Source organism: Lissotriton vulgaris, chromosome 1_1 (assembly GCF_964263255.1).
Source record: "Lissotriton vulgaris chromosome 1_1, aLisVul1.2, whole genome shotgun sequence".
Classification (NCBI taxonomy): Eukaryota; Metazoa; Chordata; class Amphibia; order Caudata; family Salamandridae; genus Lissotriton; species Lissotriton vulgaris.
In genome coordinates this window covers 535515881-535533762 of record NC_141685.1, presented here as the reverse complement: position 1 = coordinate 535533762, position 17882 = coordinate 535515881, and the positions used below count along the sequence as shown (strand labels likewise).

The 17882-nt window shown below is 43.6% G+C and overlaps 1 protein-coding gene across 4 annotated transcripts in view; it reads left to right on the top strand.

Moving 5' to 3' along the window:
* The first annotated feature begins 571 nt into the window (after positions 1–571).
* Positions 572–17882, top strand: part of CLCC1 (chloride channel CLIC like 1) — a 274427-nt gene continuing 257116 nt past the window's right edge. The window contains exon 1 of one of the 4 annotated variants that reach the window (XM_086953903.1): positions 572–600. Coding sequence is in view for 2 of the 4 variants with exons in the window: in XM_086953902.1 (XP_086810028.1) it covers positions 788–801 (14 nt within the window). In the remaining 2 variants the exon portion in view is untranslated. Of the gene's footprint in view, positions 601–651; positions 976–17882 lie in introns of those variants that run through there. The other 3 variants (XM_086953902.1, XM_086953905.1, XM_086953904.1) reach the window with 3 other exon arrangements.

Below are 17882 nucleotides of genomic sequence, written 5' to 3'. Positions count from 1 at the left end.
CCTAAAACTGCCTTGACATTAAACCAAGCTTTTAAGTCTGCTTCTTAAAACATTTTCGATAAGTCTTCCACTCAGAAAATTCATTTCTTCGAGGCAGGGGCTTATCTTTCATTAATATGGGTTGTTATGGGCCAACACGTAATTGGTGCCTATTGAGGAAAATGGGTAGAACCCCGAGTTTTAGATTATCGACTCCCTTTTGAGAAGAGCTTGGTATGCACTGAAAACACTGGCTTTCATATAGCAAGGTGATGTTTTGGTCCGTTTTTTTTCTTCTAAAGCTTGTTAAGGTGCTATTCTACGTTATGAAGTAATTGTTTAAAATGAAGAGGAAGCAGTCATTTGGAGCATGCGCATAATTTCCTACGACCTATTAATTGGGATAATTACGGTTATATTAAGTCCGCTTGTGCTGCACCTCTCATCTGACCAGTCTCCTGGCGGTGGCGCTCCGTGTGCTGGTGTCAGTGACATTAAAAGACCACAGCTTACAAAGATTGAATCCCAACAGCTGAACGTATAAAACTACTTATTCTAGTTCATCAATCTGTTCCGGGGCGAGGGAGTTATCACTTCCGGCAGAGCAGAAGGCGGGACCAGGTTTGTTTCAAGGGGCAGGGTATTTTAGCTCTCCTTAGCCAATCGCAGAGCCAGCCCTTCAGTAGGATGGTACCTTTGTATGCCAATCATCACATCTAGCCGTCTAACAGCTGTGCCGTGCTTTCAGTTTCATTTCATTTGGGGGCGAAAAGGAAGGCAACCGTAATCGGGTTTCATAGGTGGTCCGATGGCAAGTGGGAGGTAAGGACCGCGTGCGGGGACACCTCCCTTCTCATTCGGGAGAGTTGAAGTGTGTACGAATGGAAACTGACAACAGCCATTTACTCTTAAATGACACTAGTTGGCTTCATAACATGTTGAGTCAGTTGAAGTGAGCTTGAATTGCAACTCCCAGAAGGCATTTAGTTTTTACAGGTACGCTCCGACACAGATAGCAATAACATGCAGATATCAGCAGACACTAAATTGGAGAGCGTGACTTCATTTAATGTTCTAGTGTGTAAGCCTTTTGCAGCTTTCTACTTCAGTTTTTCGACTGGTGTTATGATTAATTATTCCGTGCATAGCTCTCAAGTTTCCTATGTCTGTGTATCCCTGAGCAGATGAGCCAGTTCAAGGTTTGCTTGGTAAAACACAGGAAGAATGCAGTTAAAGTTTTCAGTGCATTTCTTGAAACAGTCGTAGTCTTGCATAGAAAGAAGGTGGTGCTATTATTAGGCAGATAAAACAGAGCAAAGTAACCAGCATTGTTAACTTGGTGAAAAGAATAAACAGTCCAACTGTGACAGTCTGTTAAGTAAAACTCCAGAGTTGTAATCTGTTGAAGTTATGTTTAATGGTAGTAACCAACGGAGCTCCTTTCCTCAGTCCCTTTCTCTGGTCATCAGCTTGACATTATGCCGTATGACCAGTGAGAACAACCGACAAGCAGGAATGCTCAAGACAAGCAATAACATTCTAAAATGACATATAAGCTCGTGTGGCAACACGAGAGCACATTACAAAAACTTAAAGGTGTAAACACAACACATCTTCCTCTTAATACATAAAATAAAAAAACAATAAAAAGAACATTAATCAGATGAACTATCACAAACAAAATCTTTTACCCATACTGGCTTGGATCTAACCCTCACAGAACGATCCACGTTGACAATATCCTGAGATGCATCAAGAGCAGGTGTTAAACCATCTGGAATAGAAATAGGAACAAAGGCATCACCATTTACATCATTGTTTTGACTACTATTGACATCATTGTTTTGACTACTATTAGAAACCTCTACATTTCCCAACTCTTTGTTTACATTTTCCAACTCTTTGTCAACACCAATATTGTCTGATCCCAAGGATGTTAATTCTACATTTCCATCTAAAGATACAGATGTAGCAACACCACTTGTACCACCCGTTCTATCATCTTGATTTTTAATGATGTCATCCTCAATGATAAAATGTTGAAAACCTTTTCTTGACAAACCTGGATCCCCAGTATTTTTGTACAGATTAATATCGCTTTTGAGAACTGCAATGCGCTTTAAATTCCACACTTTTCCATCACTTAAGCGGACTGCATTTCTATACATTTTTACAACCTTTAATGGACCTGAAAACTGACTCTCACCTTTTCTAACTTTCCATGGTATTTTAACTTTGACCCAAGAACCTATATCAATATCAAAAAATGTTACATTGTGCTTCAAATCATAAATCTTTTTGTTCCTTAAATGTTTATCCTGAATTCTATCTCTTAATTCTTCTAAAGGAATCAAAGGCTTTTCACAAGAAATAATCCATTCTGGATTACACTTCGTACGTACAGCTCTTCCTCTCATAACTTCAAAAGGTGAAGTACCTAAAACTTCATGAGGTGAAGTTCTATACGTCCAAATGGTTTTAAATAACTGTAACTCCCAGTCACAATCATTAATTACAGCACCTTGAATGGCATTTTTAAGTACTCTATTGAATCTTTCAATCATACCATTACCACTTGGATTATATAAAGATGTTGTGCAATGTCTTATTCCAACCTTCTTAAAATAATCCTTGGCAATATTAGAAGTGAACTGTACACCGTTATCACTAAACAATAATGCTTGTAGACCTTCCCCAACAAAAACACAATCCAGAAAATTAATGACAACTTCTGAAGTAATTTTTTCAACCACTTTCAAAACTTGCCATCTAGAAAACAGATCAATAACACAAAGGACATACTTGTTGTGTGCTCCAATAGGCCCCATTATGTCAATAGCAACTGTGTGCCAAGGTGCTTTAGGAACAATGGGCTCCGCCATAGCTGGTTTCAGAGTTATTAGAGTCTTATCAGAATTAGCACACCACACACAATTCCTAATAATCCTTTCAACAAACCAATCCATTCCCGGCCACCAAAACCATTGTTTAATTTTCTGCTTAGTCTTCACTATACCACAGTGACCTTCGTGACACATTTCAACAATATCTTTTTTAAAAGGTGAAGGAGGAATAACCTTTCCATTTCTTATAATGTGGCCATTCAAGATAGAAAGTTCATCACGAATCTCCCATAAATGTTTCAATTCATCAGATAAATCCTGTTTATTTGGCCAACCCTTGGAAATGAAAGAAGATAAATCAGACAAAACAGAATCTTTCTTATAAGCTGAATCCCAATCACCCTATCAAAACAAGGTAAACCATGATTGTGAACTAAAGCAACCTGAATATTCTTCCATTCATGATCCGAACTATCCAAAAGATTGATTGGCATCCGTGAAAGAAAATCTGCCACAACATTCTCCTTACCATGAACGTAAATCACCTTATAAATATAATCCTGTAACCTTAAAGAAATTCTGGCAATTCTCGGAGAAGCATTGAATAAACCTTCAGTAGTTAATAACCAAACTAAAGGTTTGTGCTCAGTTCTGAGAGTGCAAGGTTTTCCCCAAACATAAGCTCTAAAATGCTCCAGAGACCAAATGCAGGCTAAAGATTCTTTTTCTATCACAGAAATGTTTTCCTCAGTAGGGGACAAGGAACGGGAAGCGTAAGCAATTATATGTTCCTTCCCATGAGAATCCACCTGTGAAAGCACGCCACCCAACCCCTTATTACTTGCATCAACAGTTATTATGTTGTCCAAATTCGGATCAAAGGCGCTTAAAGCTGGGGCTTTTGCAATTTCACTTTTAATGTTTTCAAATTCCTGTTTACACTCAGCAGACCACACAAACTTAGATTTGTTCTTTAACAATTGCCTGATATTGAAAATTATACTCGAAAAATCTTTCACAAACTTCGAGTAAAATTCAACCAAACCTACAAAAGATCTTACTTCATCTTTATTACTAGGATTCGGAGCATTAATTACTGAATTCACCAGAGAAGGCTTAGTGGAAATTCCTTCCCCACTAATAACATGTTCAAGGTAAGTAATTGATCTTACACCAAACTTGCACTTCGAATGCTCCGTAGTCAATCCTTTCTTTTCCAGAACACTTAAAACTTCTTTCAAGATGTTATCATGTATAGCTTTATCTTTTCCGAAAACAAGAATATCATCTTGGAAGCATCTAACATTATCGAATTTACTGAACAACTGGTGCATCAGTCTTTGAAAGATAGCGGCAGCCGTTGAAAACAACCCGATGGGGTAATAAATGCAGTAAAAGATTTACTTTCATCAGTGAGTGGTATTTGATGATAAGCGGCAGACAAGTCTATAGTTGAAAACCAACTTGCATCCTTAATCAAGCTTAATATTTCTGAAATCTTAGGTAACGGAAACCTATCAAAAACAATATTGTTATTCAAATGCCTTAAATCGATGCAAAGTCTCAATTTTCCATTGCTGCGTCGAGCCACCACAATGGGAGAAATCCATTGTGATGACTCGATCGGTTCAATGATATCTGCTTGAACAAGTTTTTCAAGTTCAAGTTCCACTTCTTTTCTTAACACAATAGGAATGTTCCTCACCTTGTGTACTTTTGGACATGCATCTGGTTTTAAAACAATTTGATGTTTAAAATCATTAAGTCCTCCAATACTATGTTTAAAGACTTTGGGGTAAACATTTAAAATTTCCTTGCAAAGATCCAAATTATCATCTAGTAGCATCACTGGATCCTCACTATTAGGATTAAGTATTATTCCAAGGCTCCCTTGATCTATCCATCCCAAAACAGACGGACCCTTCTTAGAGATATACAATTTCCCATAGGCCTCTCTACCTTTAAATCTGAAGAGAAGAGGTCTATACCCAAGTATATAAATTTTTTCATTAGAAAAACCTACTGGTCGAATATCAGATGGTAATAATTCATTACCCAGTTTCTTAACAAACATACTCTTCCAAATAGCTTCATTAACTATTGTATATATGGAGAACCAGAATCCGCATATATTTGGACGTCAACACCACCTAAGGATAGTAAACAAAGGGGTTTCTTTCTATTATTTTCCTTGTCAATAATGTTTAGCAAAAGAAATTCTTTTGGATTCCTATCCTTGTCTTCTAAAACAGTATTAAACGAGATTTTCTTAACTGAGTTATCATCTTCGCTTGAACTAGTAACATTTTCATCATCTAAACATTTCACCTTAACTGATTTTTTCCTGTAACAAACCTTTGCAAAATGACCAACAATGTTACAATTAGAACATTTAAACTTTAAGGCAGGACAACTCTTGCTGTTAGCAAGGTGTGAACCACTTCCACAGCGAAAACATTTAAGACCATCCTTTTCTTTATGAGGTTCATGTTTAGTGTTTTTAAGATTCGACTTCTTAAATTTTCCAGACAAATTATCTTTAATTTTACTGACAACAACACTTTCACTTTTTCCCTCAGTCTTGTTATCTTTCTTTAGAGCTTTAGCACTTCTGCTTAAAAGTTCTGCTTTTCTCACCAGTGCTAAAATATCTTTTAATTCAGAGTCACAAACGGTCTTGAATGGAAGTGTCACTAGCATGCATAACAACTTGATCTCTTATTAATTGATCTTCCAAGTGATCAAATTTGCAATCCTCAGCTATTAATCTTAAAGCTGAAACATACTCATCGATGGTTTCGTTAGACTCTTGAGTTCTATGAAAAAACTTGTATCTGGTTATACCAATGCAAACTTTTGGTGAGAAATGATTATCAAAATCTTTCAAAAATAATTATGAATTCATCCATATCACCACTGATTGTAGTCTTTTGCATTTTTTCATAGGTTTTTAAAGCAGCTGGGCCTAGAGAATAAAGAAAAAGAGTCTTTTTCCTTTCTGTACTCCATTTTTTTTTATCAACATCAATAGCCTTTATGAAGTTTAAAAAATATGCCTTCCATTCTAACCACTTAATAGGAGGCTCACTACCAGCAGACCAAAAAGTAGATGGATTTTGAATGGTAAAGTTTTGTTGAGTAGCCATCTTATAATAAAATCACAATTCTCCTTAGTAATAAAATGAGTAAAATGTTTAAACTAAAGAAAGGAGAAATAATACCTTTTAAAATCCTTAAAATCTTGTTTCAGGAACTGAAGAAAGCGAAAAAAATAAATAATTAAATGAAAAGGTAACTTATAATTTGTAAAGAAATGCTTCACTGGGCTTCCGATGAGTAAATCCTTATAAACGGCAAAATCCAAGATGGAGGCACGTTGTTTAACCTCGGCGTGACCACGCGTATGCAAGCACACGTCAGTAAGAAGCTTCCGTGCTCATGCGCGTAATCACTTGCTGAAGCTTCCGTGCACATGCGCGTAATCACTTGGTCGAGGGAACGTTCTAAAACAGCAGGGATTCAATGCCTCGAGCGCACACTTTCAAAAGATGCTGCAGCGCTTGGAAAGACCGATGAGGATTTTAATGCAGAGGTTCAGAGTCTTGAGCGCAGCGCTTGGGAAAGCCGGTGAGGATTCTCCTTTAAAATAGTAGCTAAAATTCATACGTTACCAAATCAATAACACGAGGGCAAAGAACGGCGAACTTCAAAAACATTTCTTTTCACGAAATGGAATAAAACAGTTCTTGTTCTTGTTCTTGTGGGTTCTTCCTCCGTTGGCAAGAAATCATCGCCAATATGTTAAGTAAAACTCCAGAGTTGTAATCTGTTGAAGTTAAGTTTAATGGTAGTAACCAACGGAGCTCCTTTCCTCAGTACTTCTCTCTGGTCATCAGCTTGACATTATGCCGTATGACCAGTGAGAACAACCGACAAGCAGGAATGCTCAAGACAAGCAATAACATTCTAAAATGACATATAAGCTCGTGTGGCAACACAAGAGCACATTACAAAAACTTAAAGGTGTAAACACAACACAGTCTTATTTCTATATATCTATATTCCTACCTAACGCTACCCCTTTTCTGAGAGCAGAGTGGGCTTAGCCTCTGGCTGATATCTTGGGATATCCTAAGACTCCATACCTGCGTGAATTGGTTTGGAGTTTGATTGGCAATCCCTCTGTGCAGGATCAGCAGGGAACACAGAATTCATCCCAGAACCGATGGACCCACCCACTGACCTACTAAGGGACTAAGCACTGTTTATATAATAAAACCACTGTGTTAGTGGTACAGCTCTGATGTAGTTGTTTGTCTTGATGTTAAAAAACTGTCTCTGAGCGGACAAAGGTGGTACTACGATATCTCGATCCATGTTCCTAGCCTTGAATGAAGAGTACGGATTGTGTAGCAGAAAAGGCATACCAAAAACAAGCAACATATGCAACGTTATTTATAATCCTATCTGGAAAATAAAATATGTAAATACTAAAACAAATTCTGCTAAAATGTAAAACTAAAAGGAGTGTGTGGTGGGCCCAAAAGGGCTTCACCATACCCTCTCCTTTGCTGTGAAAAGACTCCGCTTCTACAAAAACTATTCTAAAAATAAAGCCTATATTTAATAATAGATCCTTTCACAACTCAAGCAAACTTAAATATGTAAATGTAAATGTTATATAAAAAAGAGCAAACTTTAAAATTAATTTATAAAAAATTGTTCAAATTAAAACACCTCAGAAGGCTCCAAAATGTCATCAATGCTCCTAGTCTTAAGAGAATCCAAGAAGGATTTGTCATCCGCAGATGATATTTCCACAATAGCTGCATTAATGAGATCCAAAGAACACACATGGTTTGCACCCCCAGTCCAATGTGTCCTCTACATTTGTTCCTCTGTGTGTGGCAGTGTAAGGTCTTTGTGCGCTGCCGCCAAGGCTATGTGCGCCAGGAACACAACAGCACATGTGGGTGCAGCGACAAATAGTTCAGATTGTGTGAGTATTCATGTTAATCGCAGGGCCAGTCATGCGCTGAAATTAACATGAATACTTTCTCAAAGGCACACAATATGGCCCGCACGGGGCCGGCCTTAGCGCTGGTGGCGGCCTGTGTGACAATGTTTGTTGCTGCCCCCCAATGCTGCCAGTGATTCCCTCACTATTACCCTTTAACAGTGCCTCTCAAGTCTCCATTACCACTCTCTCTGAGATGCATTAGTTTTATAGCACCACTCATACCAGTGTAGGGTGTTCTTTACATTGCACACACATTTAACAGGGAGTTGCTTAAAACACTTAAGCTAAAAATCTGTACTTAGCATAGTGTGCTGCCCCACTGGTATTTTGCTGCGTTTGTCCATTCATCCAGATATGTAACACAACAAGAAACATTACGCCTACAACATGCCAGGGCTACTGGCCTTGTCAATGGTTGTAAATTGCATAAGATAAAAAAGCAACAACAAGAATTTGGAAACTTGTAAAATGTTTTGCATTACCTACAGTCTGAGTTTTACTATAAATATATATTTTCGAAGTGCTTGTTTTAACTTAAAATATCTGTGCATTTTGCAGTAGTGTATATTGTTGTGTGTAATGCAGTTTTAAAATAATTGCCTATTCACTGTGCTTTCTGTCACCTGCTGGACCACGAAGCACTATGAAAACATGTAATCATTATCCAGTGCTCCACCCAGGATTTATATCTGGGACGGTCGTGTTACACACAGACTTCCACAGTTGTTACTTCACTAACTGAGCTTTTCTACCTTAACAGAGTGAAATTCCCACAGATAAATTGAACTTGCATTTATTTCTAATTTAAGGTGTATATGCATAATATTTTAAATGCAGTTACTTGTAGGTGCAAGCCAACAGAATAGCTTACAAGGTCTTTTGTTCAATTTAGCCACATCTCTGCCTACACCTACTGAACACACCCCCATTGCATTCAAGGTCACAATTACAGTTTAATTTTATGGATTTCTCTGATCTGATGCCGTTTCACTTTCCTCACCTGACCTGGAATGGGTTGAAGTCATCTTGTGACACTAGGTTTGTGCTGGTAGGTGATAGCTAAACCCACTCAAGTATTCTCATCCCACACAAGCCTCATATTCTCTTGGCAGAAGAGTGCGAATTCTGCTGCTCCCAGAATTTTACCTGGCGGGGACTCCCTGTAGTCGGGGACATTTTAACGATTTAGGCGCCCCTGGCCAAACGTATTTTGGGGGCACCTGTTCTGACAGCTTTGAATATATGATCCAGTTTCAGATTTTTGTAACCCTCTTTTGCCAGGTCATTTAAAGTGCACAGGCACGCTGGTCCGGATTATACATGTAATATTCCGGGATAGCAACAGGTTTTCAATATTGAAATACAGCAGCAGCTCACTGCAAGCCCAAAAGCACGACGTGTGCTTTACCTGTCGTGCTTGTGAACTTGATGCATGTCTTTTCTTAATAGAGCTCAGGGCTGATTGTGGGCACTTGTGAACTCGACCCAGCAGCCAATTACTGTTTTTCGCACTGCTCGCATTTTAAAAGTGGCGGCGCAAACTACTCCCGGGATGTGCGCGCGCTTCATTCGGGACACTGCGCGCCCGGCGTCACCGAGGGGCGCGCAGGTGCGCACCTTACAGGGAACACTGCCCCAGTCCCCACTGAAGGGGCATTATCCTGCAGTGCATCTACATTAGGAAAACCGGAATCCATATCAAAAGAAGATGGATCATAGAAGCATCCTGAAGCAATGGCAAATTCAGGAGACAGCTCCGAAAATAGGCCCTCATTGGACGCATCAGTAGATCCTTGCCACATACAGTACTGATTGCATTGAAAGGCGGATGTCGGGGGCTCACTCATAAGTGGGCAACACGGACAGTGGAACACAGATTGGACTAGGTAAACCACACAGCTTGAAATGTTAGGAACCAGACACAGTTCAGTTCCTGTAGAACAGAAACTCTCAAAAACTGTATCATGCATTCACGACAGAGTTCGATGTGCGGTAAATCCACCACAATTTGGCCTCGAGGTGATACATCCGTTGCAGATCGACAAAAATAGAATCACTGCACTGTTTTATGTAAGAAAATATTTTATCTTGGAATCAAGCAGTCTGTGAATAAATTGTCTATTTCCTGAACTTGCTATTCTTTTATTCCCCAAATTGATTTTGAATCGATGGTGTCTTTCCAATAATCATAGCCTCTTAGGGCAAGCTTAGAAATCAATCTAAAACAGTGTATAAATAAATAAAATAATTAAACAAATCATTCGTAAAACGCACTACATACCCGCGAGGGTCGCAAGGTGCCGGGGGGGGGGCCTGGGGGGGTGCTACTGATCGAACAGCCAGGTCTTGAGTATCCTCCTGAAGGTCACAGGTCTTGGGTCTGTCGTAGGCTCAATGGGAGGGTGTTCCATGTCTTGGCGGCGAGGTGGTTGTCCTTCGGATGTGCGGGGCGGTGGCGAGTGAGAGGTCGGCGGAGCGTAGCTGGTGGTTGCGGATGTAGAAGGAGAGCTGTCTGTTGAGGTAGGCTGGGCCAGTCTTGTGGAGTGCTTTGTGTGCGTGGGTGAGGAGCTTGAAGGATATCCTCTTGTTGACGGGGAGCCAGTGCAGGTTTCTCAGGTGGGGGGTGATGTGGCCGTGGCGTGGTACGTCGAGATCAGTCGTGCCGAGGCGTTTTGGATGCATTGTAGTTGTTTGATGAGCTTGGTCGGGCTCCCGCGTAGAGGGTGTTTCCGTAGTCGAGTCTGCTGCTGACGAGGGCCTGGGTGACTGTCTTTCTTGTATCTGTTGGGATCCATCTGTAGATCTTGCGGAGCATTCGGAGGGTGTTGAAGCAGGAGGAGGAGACGGCGCTGACTTGCGTGGTCATTGAGAGCATTGAGTCAAGGATGATTTCCCAGGTTGCATGCATGGCCGGTGGGTGTCGGGCTGCCTCCGGTGCCGGCGGCCACCAGGAGTCGTCCCAGGCTAAAGGGTTGGAGCCGAGGATGAGGACCTCCGTCTTGTCTGAGTTCAGCTTCAGACGACTGGTCTTCATCCAGTCGGCGACGGCCTTCATTCTTTCGGGAAGATTGGCTTTGGCTATGATGGGATCCTTGGTTAGAGTGAGGATCAGCTGAGTTTTGTTGGCGTAGGAGATTATGTTGAGGTCGGGCTACGTGTGCGAGCGGGGCCATGTAAATGTTGAACAGCGTCGGGCTGAGGGAGGATCCCTGGGCTACGTCGCAGATGATCTCAGAGGTTTTGGAACGGAATGGGGAGAGGCGGACGCTCTGGGTTCCCGCGGAGAGGAAGGAGGTGGTCCAATCCAGAGCCTTGTCTCGGATCCCTGCGGCGTGGAGGCGTGCGCGTAGTGTGCGGTGGCAGATGGTGTTGAAGGCAGCAGAGAGATCTAGGAGGATGAGTGCTGTGGTCTCGCCGTTGTCCAGCAGGGTCCTGATGTCGTCGGTGGCGGTGATGAGGCCAGTCTTGGTGCTGTGGTTGCTGCAGAACCCTAACTGGGAAGGGTCCAGTATTCTGTTTTCTTCGAGGTATCGGGTTAGCTGTCTGTTGACGGTTTTCTCAATGACCTTGGCTGGGAAAGGGAGCAGAGAGATGGGCTGGAAGTTCTTGAGGTCTCTTGGGTCTGCTTTTAGGTTTTTTTGAGTAGGGCGTTGATCTCGGCATGTTTCCAGCTCTCTGGGAAGCTCTTGGTCTCAAGGGAGAGACTGATGACGTTGCGCAGGTGTGGTGCGATGGTGCTGCTTGCTCTATTGAAGACGTGGTGCGGGAATGGGTCAGACGGAGAGCCGGAGTGCATTGAGCACATGGTCTTGATGGTGTCATCGATGCTCACGCTGCCACAGGCTAACAGGGGGTCGTGCTCGTTGGTGTACGGAGGGTCTGTTGTGTTGCTGTCTGTTGGGGCTGTCTGGGTGTTGAAGCTGTCGTGGATGTTTGCTATCTTGCGGTGGAAAAGGTGGCGAGGGAGTCTCACAGGGCTTGCAACGGCGGGATGTTGTTGGTGTTTGAGCTGGGGTTGGAGAGTTCTTTCACGATGTTGAAGAGCTCCTTGCTATTGTGTGCGTTGTTGTCAAGGCGGTCTTTGAAGGAGGTCCTCATTGCCGCCCTGATGAGGTGGTGGTGGTTGCGGATGGTGTCCTTGTGTGCTGCGTGACTGTCCGGAGTTTGTTCACTGTGTCATTTCTTCTCTAGTTTCCGGCAGGCTTGCTTGGAGGCTAGGAGTTCTGGGGTGAACCAGCTGGCCCTCTTACTGGTGTCTCTGTGGAGGGGGGGGGTTTCTTCAGCGGGGCGAGGGTGTTGGCGCAGTCCTTGATCAGGAGTCTGAGGTTGTGGGCAGCGTCATCGGTGTTGGAGGGTTTGGTGGGTGGGCTGAGAGCGAGGTTTGCATGTAGTTGGTCTAGCAGTGGCGGGGAAACTGTTGGGTGCGGTGGTGTGTGGTGGGTTTCTGGAAGGCGAAGTGGGTGCAGCGGTGTTTGGTCCAGAGGGGTTCGGTGGTATGGCTGAAGGATACGTATGGGCTTGAGGAGAAGACTGGCTCGAGTGTGTGGCCGGCGGATTGGATGGGCGTTGTGAGGAGTTGCTTCAGTCCGAGGTTGGCCAGGTTATCGATCAGGGTTGTGGAGTTGTTGTCGTTGTTGTCCTCAATATGAAAGTTCAGGTCTCCGAGGAGGATGTAGTCGGTGGAGGTCAGGGCGTGCGTGCTGATCAATTTGGCGATGGAGTCGCTGAACTGGGGGCGGTGTCCGGGGGGGTCAGTAGACAAGGGTGCCTCTTAGGGTGGAATTAGGGTCTGTGTGGATCTGGAAATGCATGTGTTCGGCGGTGCTGAGTGTGTCGTCGGTCATGTCGAGACCCTGATGCTGTTCTTGTGGACGATGGCGATTCCTCCTCCGGCTCCGTTGGTGCGGTCTCTGCGGGTGATCTTGTAGCTGTTTGGGATGGCTATGGTGATGTCTGGTGTGGAGGAGTCGTTAAACCAGATCTCTGTCAGGAAGGCGACGTCCAGGGATGTTGTGTCAAGCAGGTCCCAGAGCTCAACGGCATGCTTGCGTGCGGAGTGGGTGTTCAGTAGTATGCACCGGAGGTGGTTGGGGACTTTCTTGGTGGGTGGTTCGTCGGCTCTGAGGCTGGTGTAGCTGCCGTTCCATCAGGTGAAGGGGCTGTGTGTGCGTTTCGGGGCGGCCTTGAAGCAGGTGTGGCTCTGTCCGGAGTTGAGTGTGCAGAGTGCTGGCATCGTAGTGGTGGGTGCGGTGGCCAGGGGTTCTGGCACTGGGCGTGGTCCAGGCGCGGACTGGCGCAGACGGGCTCGCCTTAGGCATATATGGGGAGGTGGGAGGGCGGAGCAGCTGGGTGGCGGGGTAGCGAATGGGCAGTGGGCAGTCAGGGGGGCGATACGCAGCGGCAAAGGCGGTGAGGGACAATGAAGGTAACAGGAGGAAAAAGGGGCACAAAAATCGAGGGTAAATTGAGTGGCACAGAAGGCAAAAGGGCACAAAAAAACGAGTGGATCAGTATGCAAAAGGGGCACAGAAAAAAGGAAAAAACGAGTGGCACAGGGAAGAAAGGCACAAAAAACGAGGGAAAAACGAGTGGAACAGAGGGCAGAAAGGCACAAAAAACGAGGGAAAAATGAGTGGCACAGAGGACAGAAGTTTTTATCAAAACAACAAGCGGTCCTGAGCGTACAAGAATAAGGGAGAGCACAGATAATGTATATAGACCACAGTGGACTTCTATATAGTTCAGAGTTCCTTGGCCAGCCGGACAAGGAATATTTAATGATTTGATAGATTATTTAATCTCAAAATGCAACACATAACCTGAAACATTGGGGTTATAGTAGGGCACAGTCCTGTGCCATACAGAGGGGGAAGTGAGAAAGTAAAAGTAAGTGAAAGGAAATATCAGGCAAACAGAGTGAGCTTGCAGGTCACTGATATTAATTTACATTGACAGTGTATCCTGGAGTTACTCATACAAACAATAATATAGTGGAGTTACATGTATGAATTACTCTAAAAGGAGTCGACGTTTCGATCCCAAGCTCGGTTATAACGGGATCATCTTCAGGACAAGAGAATAATTTTGCCTGAACAAAGTTTTTTAACAACACCTGTTTTGGAAGAAAGCAAGAGGGAGGAAAACAGATATATATATATATATACAATCGTTATTTGTAGAGTCAGCACTTACATTGTAACTACGGTATTCGGAATCGCAGTGTCAGGTGTTGCCATGAGGCGTGGGTATTCAGTGCAAGGCCTCTCATACTCATGCATGCTTTAGTGAAATCCTTTTATCAACGATCGATTTTTGACGATTGGTGATAGTGAACTCTCGGATAACTAGGGTACGTGAGAGTGATTTAAGAACTTAGGTCAGCCGTGGAGATGGTGAGGCTTGTGGCCGTGATAGGAATATGGTGGTTACGGGGGCATGATGAAACCTATGCCGTTCAATTGGTGCGTCTAGCGCAAGGTGATTGATGGACAATGGGACCTACCAAGTTGGTAACATGAAGTAGAGTTTTCTTCAAGTGGAATGGTCCCAACACTCCCCAAAGAGGTCGCGTCAAGAAACCGCAACGATGGTTCAACGCCCTGGGGGAGTGCAAGACCAGGAACAATTTTTATCAGTGGTAAGCTACACTGGTACCACTAATTCCTCACTATCCTCCACCACTACATCGGAACTAATACCAATTTTCAATTTATCCCAACATTCACTGCAGGACCCTGAAATAGCCTTATTAAAGAAAGGCCTTTCCTTTGTACCTACCATTCGCCCCAACTTTATGGAGTTACAAACCGAACTTCTCAGGTTCTTCAGACTAATCCGTCTGAAAGCCTTCTTTCAACTACATCCTCCCCCCGTGACTAATGCTAATACCCCATTTCGACCACCTTCCACATTCCTCCCATCTGCCAGCATGGTCCCCTCGGAGGTCAGAACCTTTGAAAAACTGGTACATAAAGACCTCTGTGCCATTGAAAAGAAAAAACTGTATGTTCCTTATAATATCCCACGGGCAGAAAAAGACGCCATTGATTCATTAAAGAATAACCCCCTTCTTGTCATAAAAAGTGCCGACAAAGGTGGAGGAATTGTCCTCCAGGATGTTGACTCTTATAAACTAGAGATCTTACGCCAGCTAGGGAACACAAATCACTATCCGAGACTACCAGGGAATCCCACCAAAAATATACAAGAGACTATACTAAAGATCACAACAGATGCAGTCTCTCAGGGTTTCTTGAGCAAGAAAGAACACCTATTCCTTAATGTAAAAAGTCCACGCCAACCAGTTATTTATACCCTTCCAAAGGTTCACAAGAACATCAACACTCCCCCAGGCAGACCCATAGTTTCTGCATGCGGCTCCATTTTAGAGCCCTTGGCGTCCTATGTTGATTTCTTCATTAAAGGATTTGTACCATCCACAATCTGTTATGTGAGGGATAGTATGGAGATGGTCAATTTAGTGGAACATTACCCTTTTGACCCAACAATCCACACCCAGTGCACAATGGACGTAAAGTCGCTTTACACAAACATCCCACAGACAGCGGCTCTACTGGTCATTCAGAAAATTCTAGACTCCCGACCTCGTCCCCATAGGGTCCCCCCCATCTTCATTTTACAGCTCCTTGAACTATGTCTCACCAGGAACTATTTTGTGTTTGATAACACCTATTACCAGCAAATAAAGGGGACATCTATGGGGGCTATTTATGCCCCCAACCTGGCAATTCTATTCATGGATGCCCTCGAAACTGGCAACATCTTAACAGAAAGCAATCCCTGTTTTGCAGGCATTTGCTTGTGGCGTTGTTATATAGACGACATTTTCCTTATTTGGAATCAGGACATCCCCACATTACACTCCTTTAATCATTGGCTGAACAACAACTGTGCCGACTTGAACTTCACTCTGGCCTATGACAAAAATCAGATAGCTTTCCTAGATCTGACCATTTTCCATCATGACAATGAGCTACTGACACGTCTTTATAGAAAGCCCACGGAACGCAACACACTTTTGAGCTACCACAGCAACCATCCCAGGGCACTAAAAGACTCCTTACCATATTCCCAGTTCCTGAGAATCAGGAGAAATTGCTCAGTTAAAGCAGACTACTTCAGGGAAGCAGACGTGCTCTCAAACAAACTAAAAGCACGCGGCTACCCGAGAAGATTAATTAAAACAGCCTCCAAAAGGGCCTGGTACTGCCCCCGCGAAGCCCTTTTGACACCTAAGCTAAGGGACAAATCTGAACGCATAGCGTGTGTAACCACTTTTTCCCCTGTCTCCAATAAAATCCGGAAGTCCATTCTCAAGCACTGGCCCACACTAAATGCAGGCCTAATACATCTAGAGAGGCCGCTATTTGCTTTTAAGAAAAGCAAACATTTAAGGGACCACCTAGTAAGAGCAGCATTACCAGCCCCTACTCCATTGACCACAATTGAGACCAACTGGGGCCTACCTCCTATCCTGGGGCACGTTAAGTGTGGTTGTTGCGCAGTGTGTGAATTCACGATTGAGGCACGAAATTTCAGCCATAATGGTGTCACAGTGACAATGAAAAGCTTCACCAATTTCAACAGTCAGAATGTCATTTATGCTATCCTGTGCCCTTGTTTGAAAATGTACGTTGGCCAAACTACCCAGAAAGTAAAGACCTGCATTGGCCAGCACAGAAGCCGGATACGTTGTGGAACTCTCAACGCACCCCTCGTTGAACATTTTGCAGAACTTAAACACACTGCGGACGATATCAAGTGGACGGTGCTAAAAACAGTGAAACTTCCGCAAAGAGGAGGCAACTTGGCCCAACTCCTCAACCGAGAAGAACTTAAGACAATTATCCAATTCGATACTATCCACACAGGGCTCAACAGAAGTGAGGACTGGACAACCCTGCTGTAAACACCCTTACAGTGTCTATCAGTTGTCCCAAACCACAAACTTTGGTCCTAAATCTGCGGCATTCTGAAAGTTTGTTTTGCCGCTAAAAACATGTTTTGAAGGTTTTAATCGTTCTGTGTTGAACCTCAATGCATTTTTAAAGTATTCTCCGTATCAATGTCACTTAAATCTATGCACCGAAACACAGTTGTTCACAAAACGAGCACATTGATGGCACTCCAATTTTAATTAATTTCACCCTTCTCACTGTCACTCCCAAAAACCCCCCTGAGCGTAGGCGGTTCGTTCCCACAACCAAAACCTGAATATCTCGCATTTTTAATCATCTTCAGAAATCCCCACATTTAGAAGGGCTTTTCCCAGCTCAAAATGGCCGCTCCCCCGAAAAACGAAGCCTACACGGACCACGGCATCCCCCTGTCACATGACCCGTGGTTAAACCAATAACCAGATGAAATCAAAGCGGATCGCTTCATCCCCCCGTCACGTGACCCTTGTTTTAACTAATAACTAGGAAATGGTTCACAACACGGAAGCGCTCCATCGTGAGACCGCTCCTGTGAACGGCGTCTGAAGAGCATCGACCTCTCCACCCGGTAAGCTCACCGGACCACTGTCCCTAGATACAACATTATGCCTACCCTAATACGCAAACCCTTGTAATTCTTGTTATTTTGCCCCGCAGCGGACCAGCCATTCTTTTGGCCGCCCCGCCAAACCGGCGTTATTCAAATCGCCGGACGACGGCTATCCCGCCTAAGACTTAACCGGTAAAGTAGGGCTTTATTCCAGCGCTTCTATCACCTGCCGGCCATAGACTAAACCTCTTGTTCCCTTCCCCACAGACCTTGGCCATATATCTGCTTGCCCACCAGGCAGAACAAAATCCTGAGGTGCACGAACGAAATCCTCCGGTGCATATTGAAACTACAGCCTCCTGGTAAAATGCTGACTGACTACCAAAAATTTCTTCTCTTGAATACTTTCAGCATATAACCCTTATGTCCAATTTCCCTTAATAGCGGTCCGAGTACACATCCTGGACTCCTGGAACCTTTACAATACTACCCATCCCTCCCCCGAGGACGCATACCTTTAAGGCATGGTAATA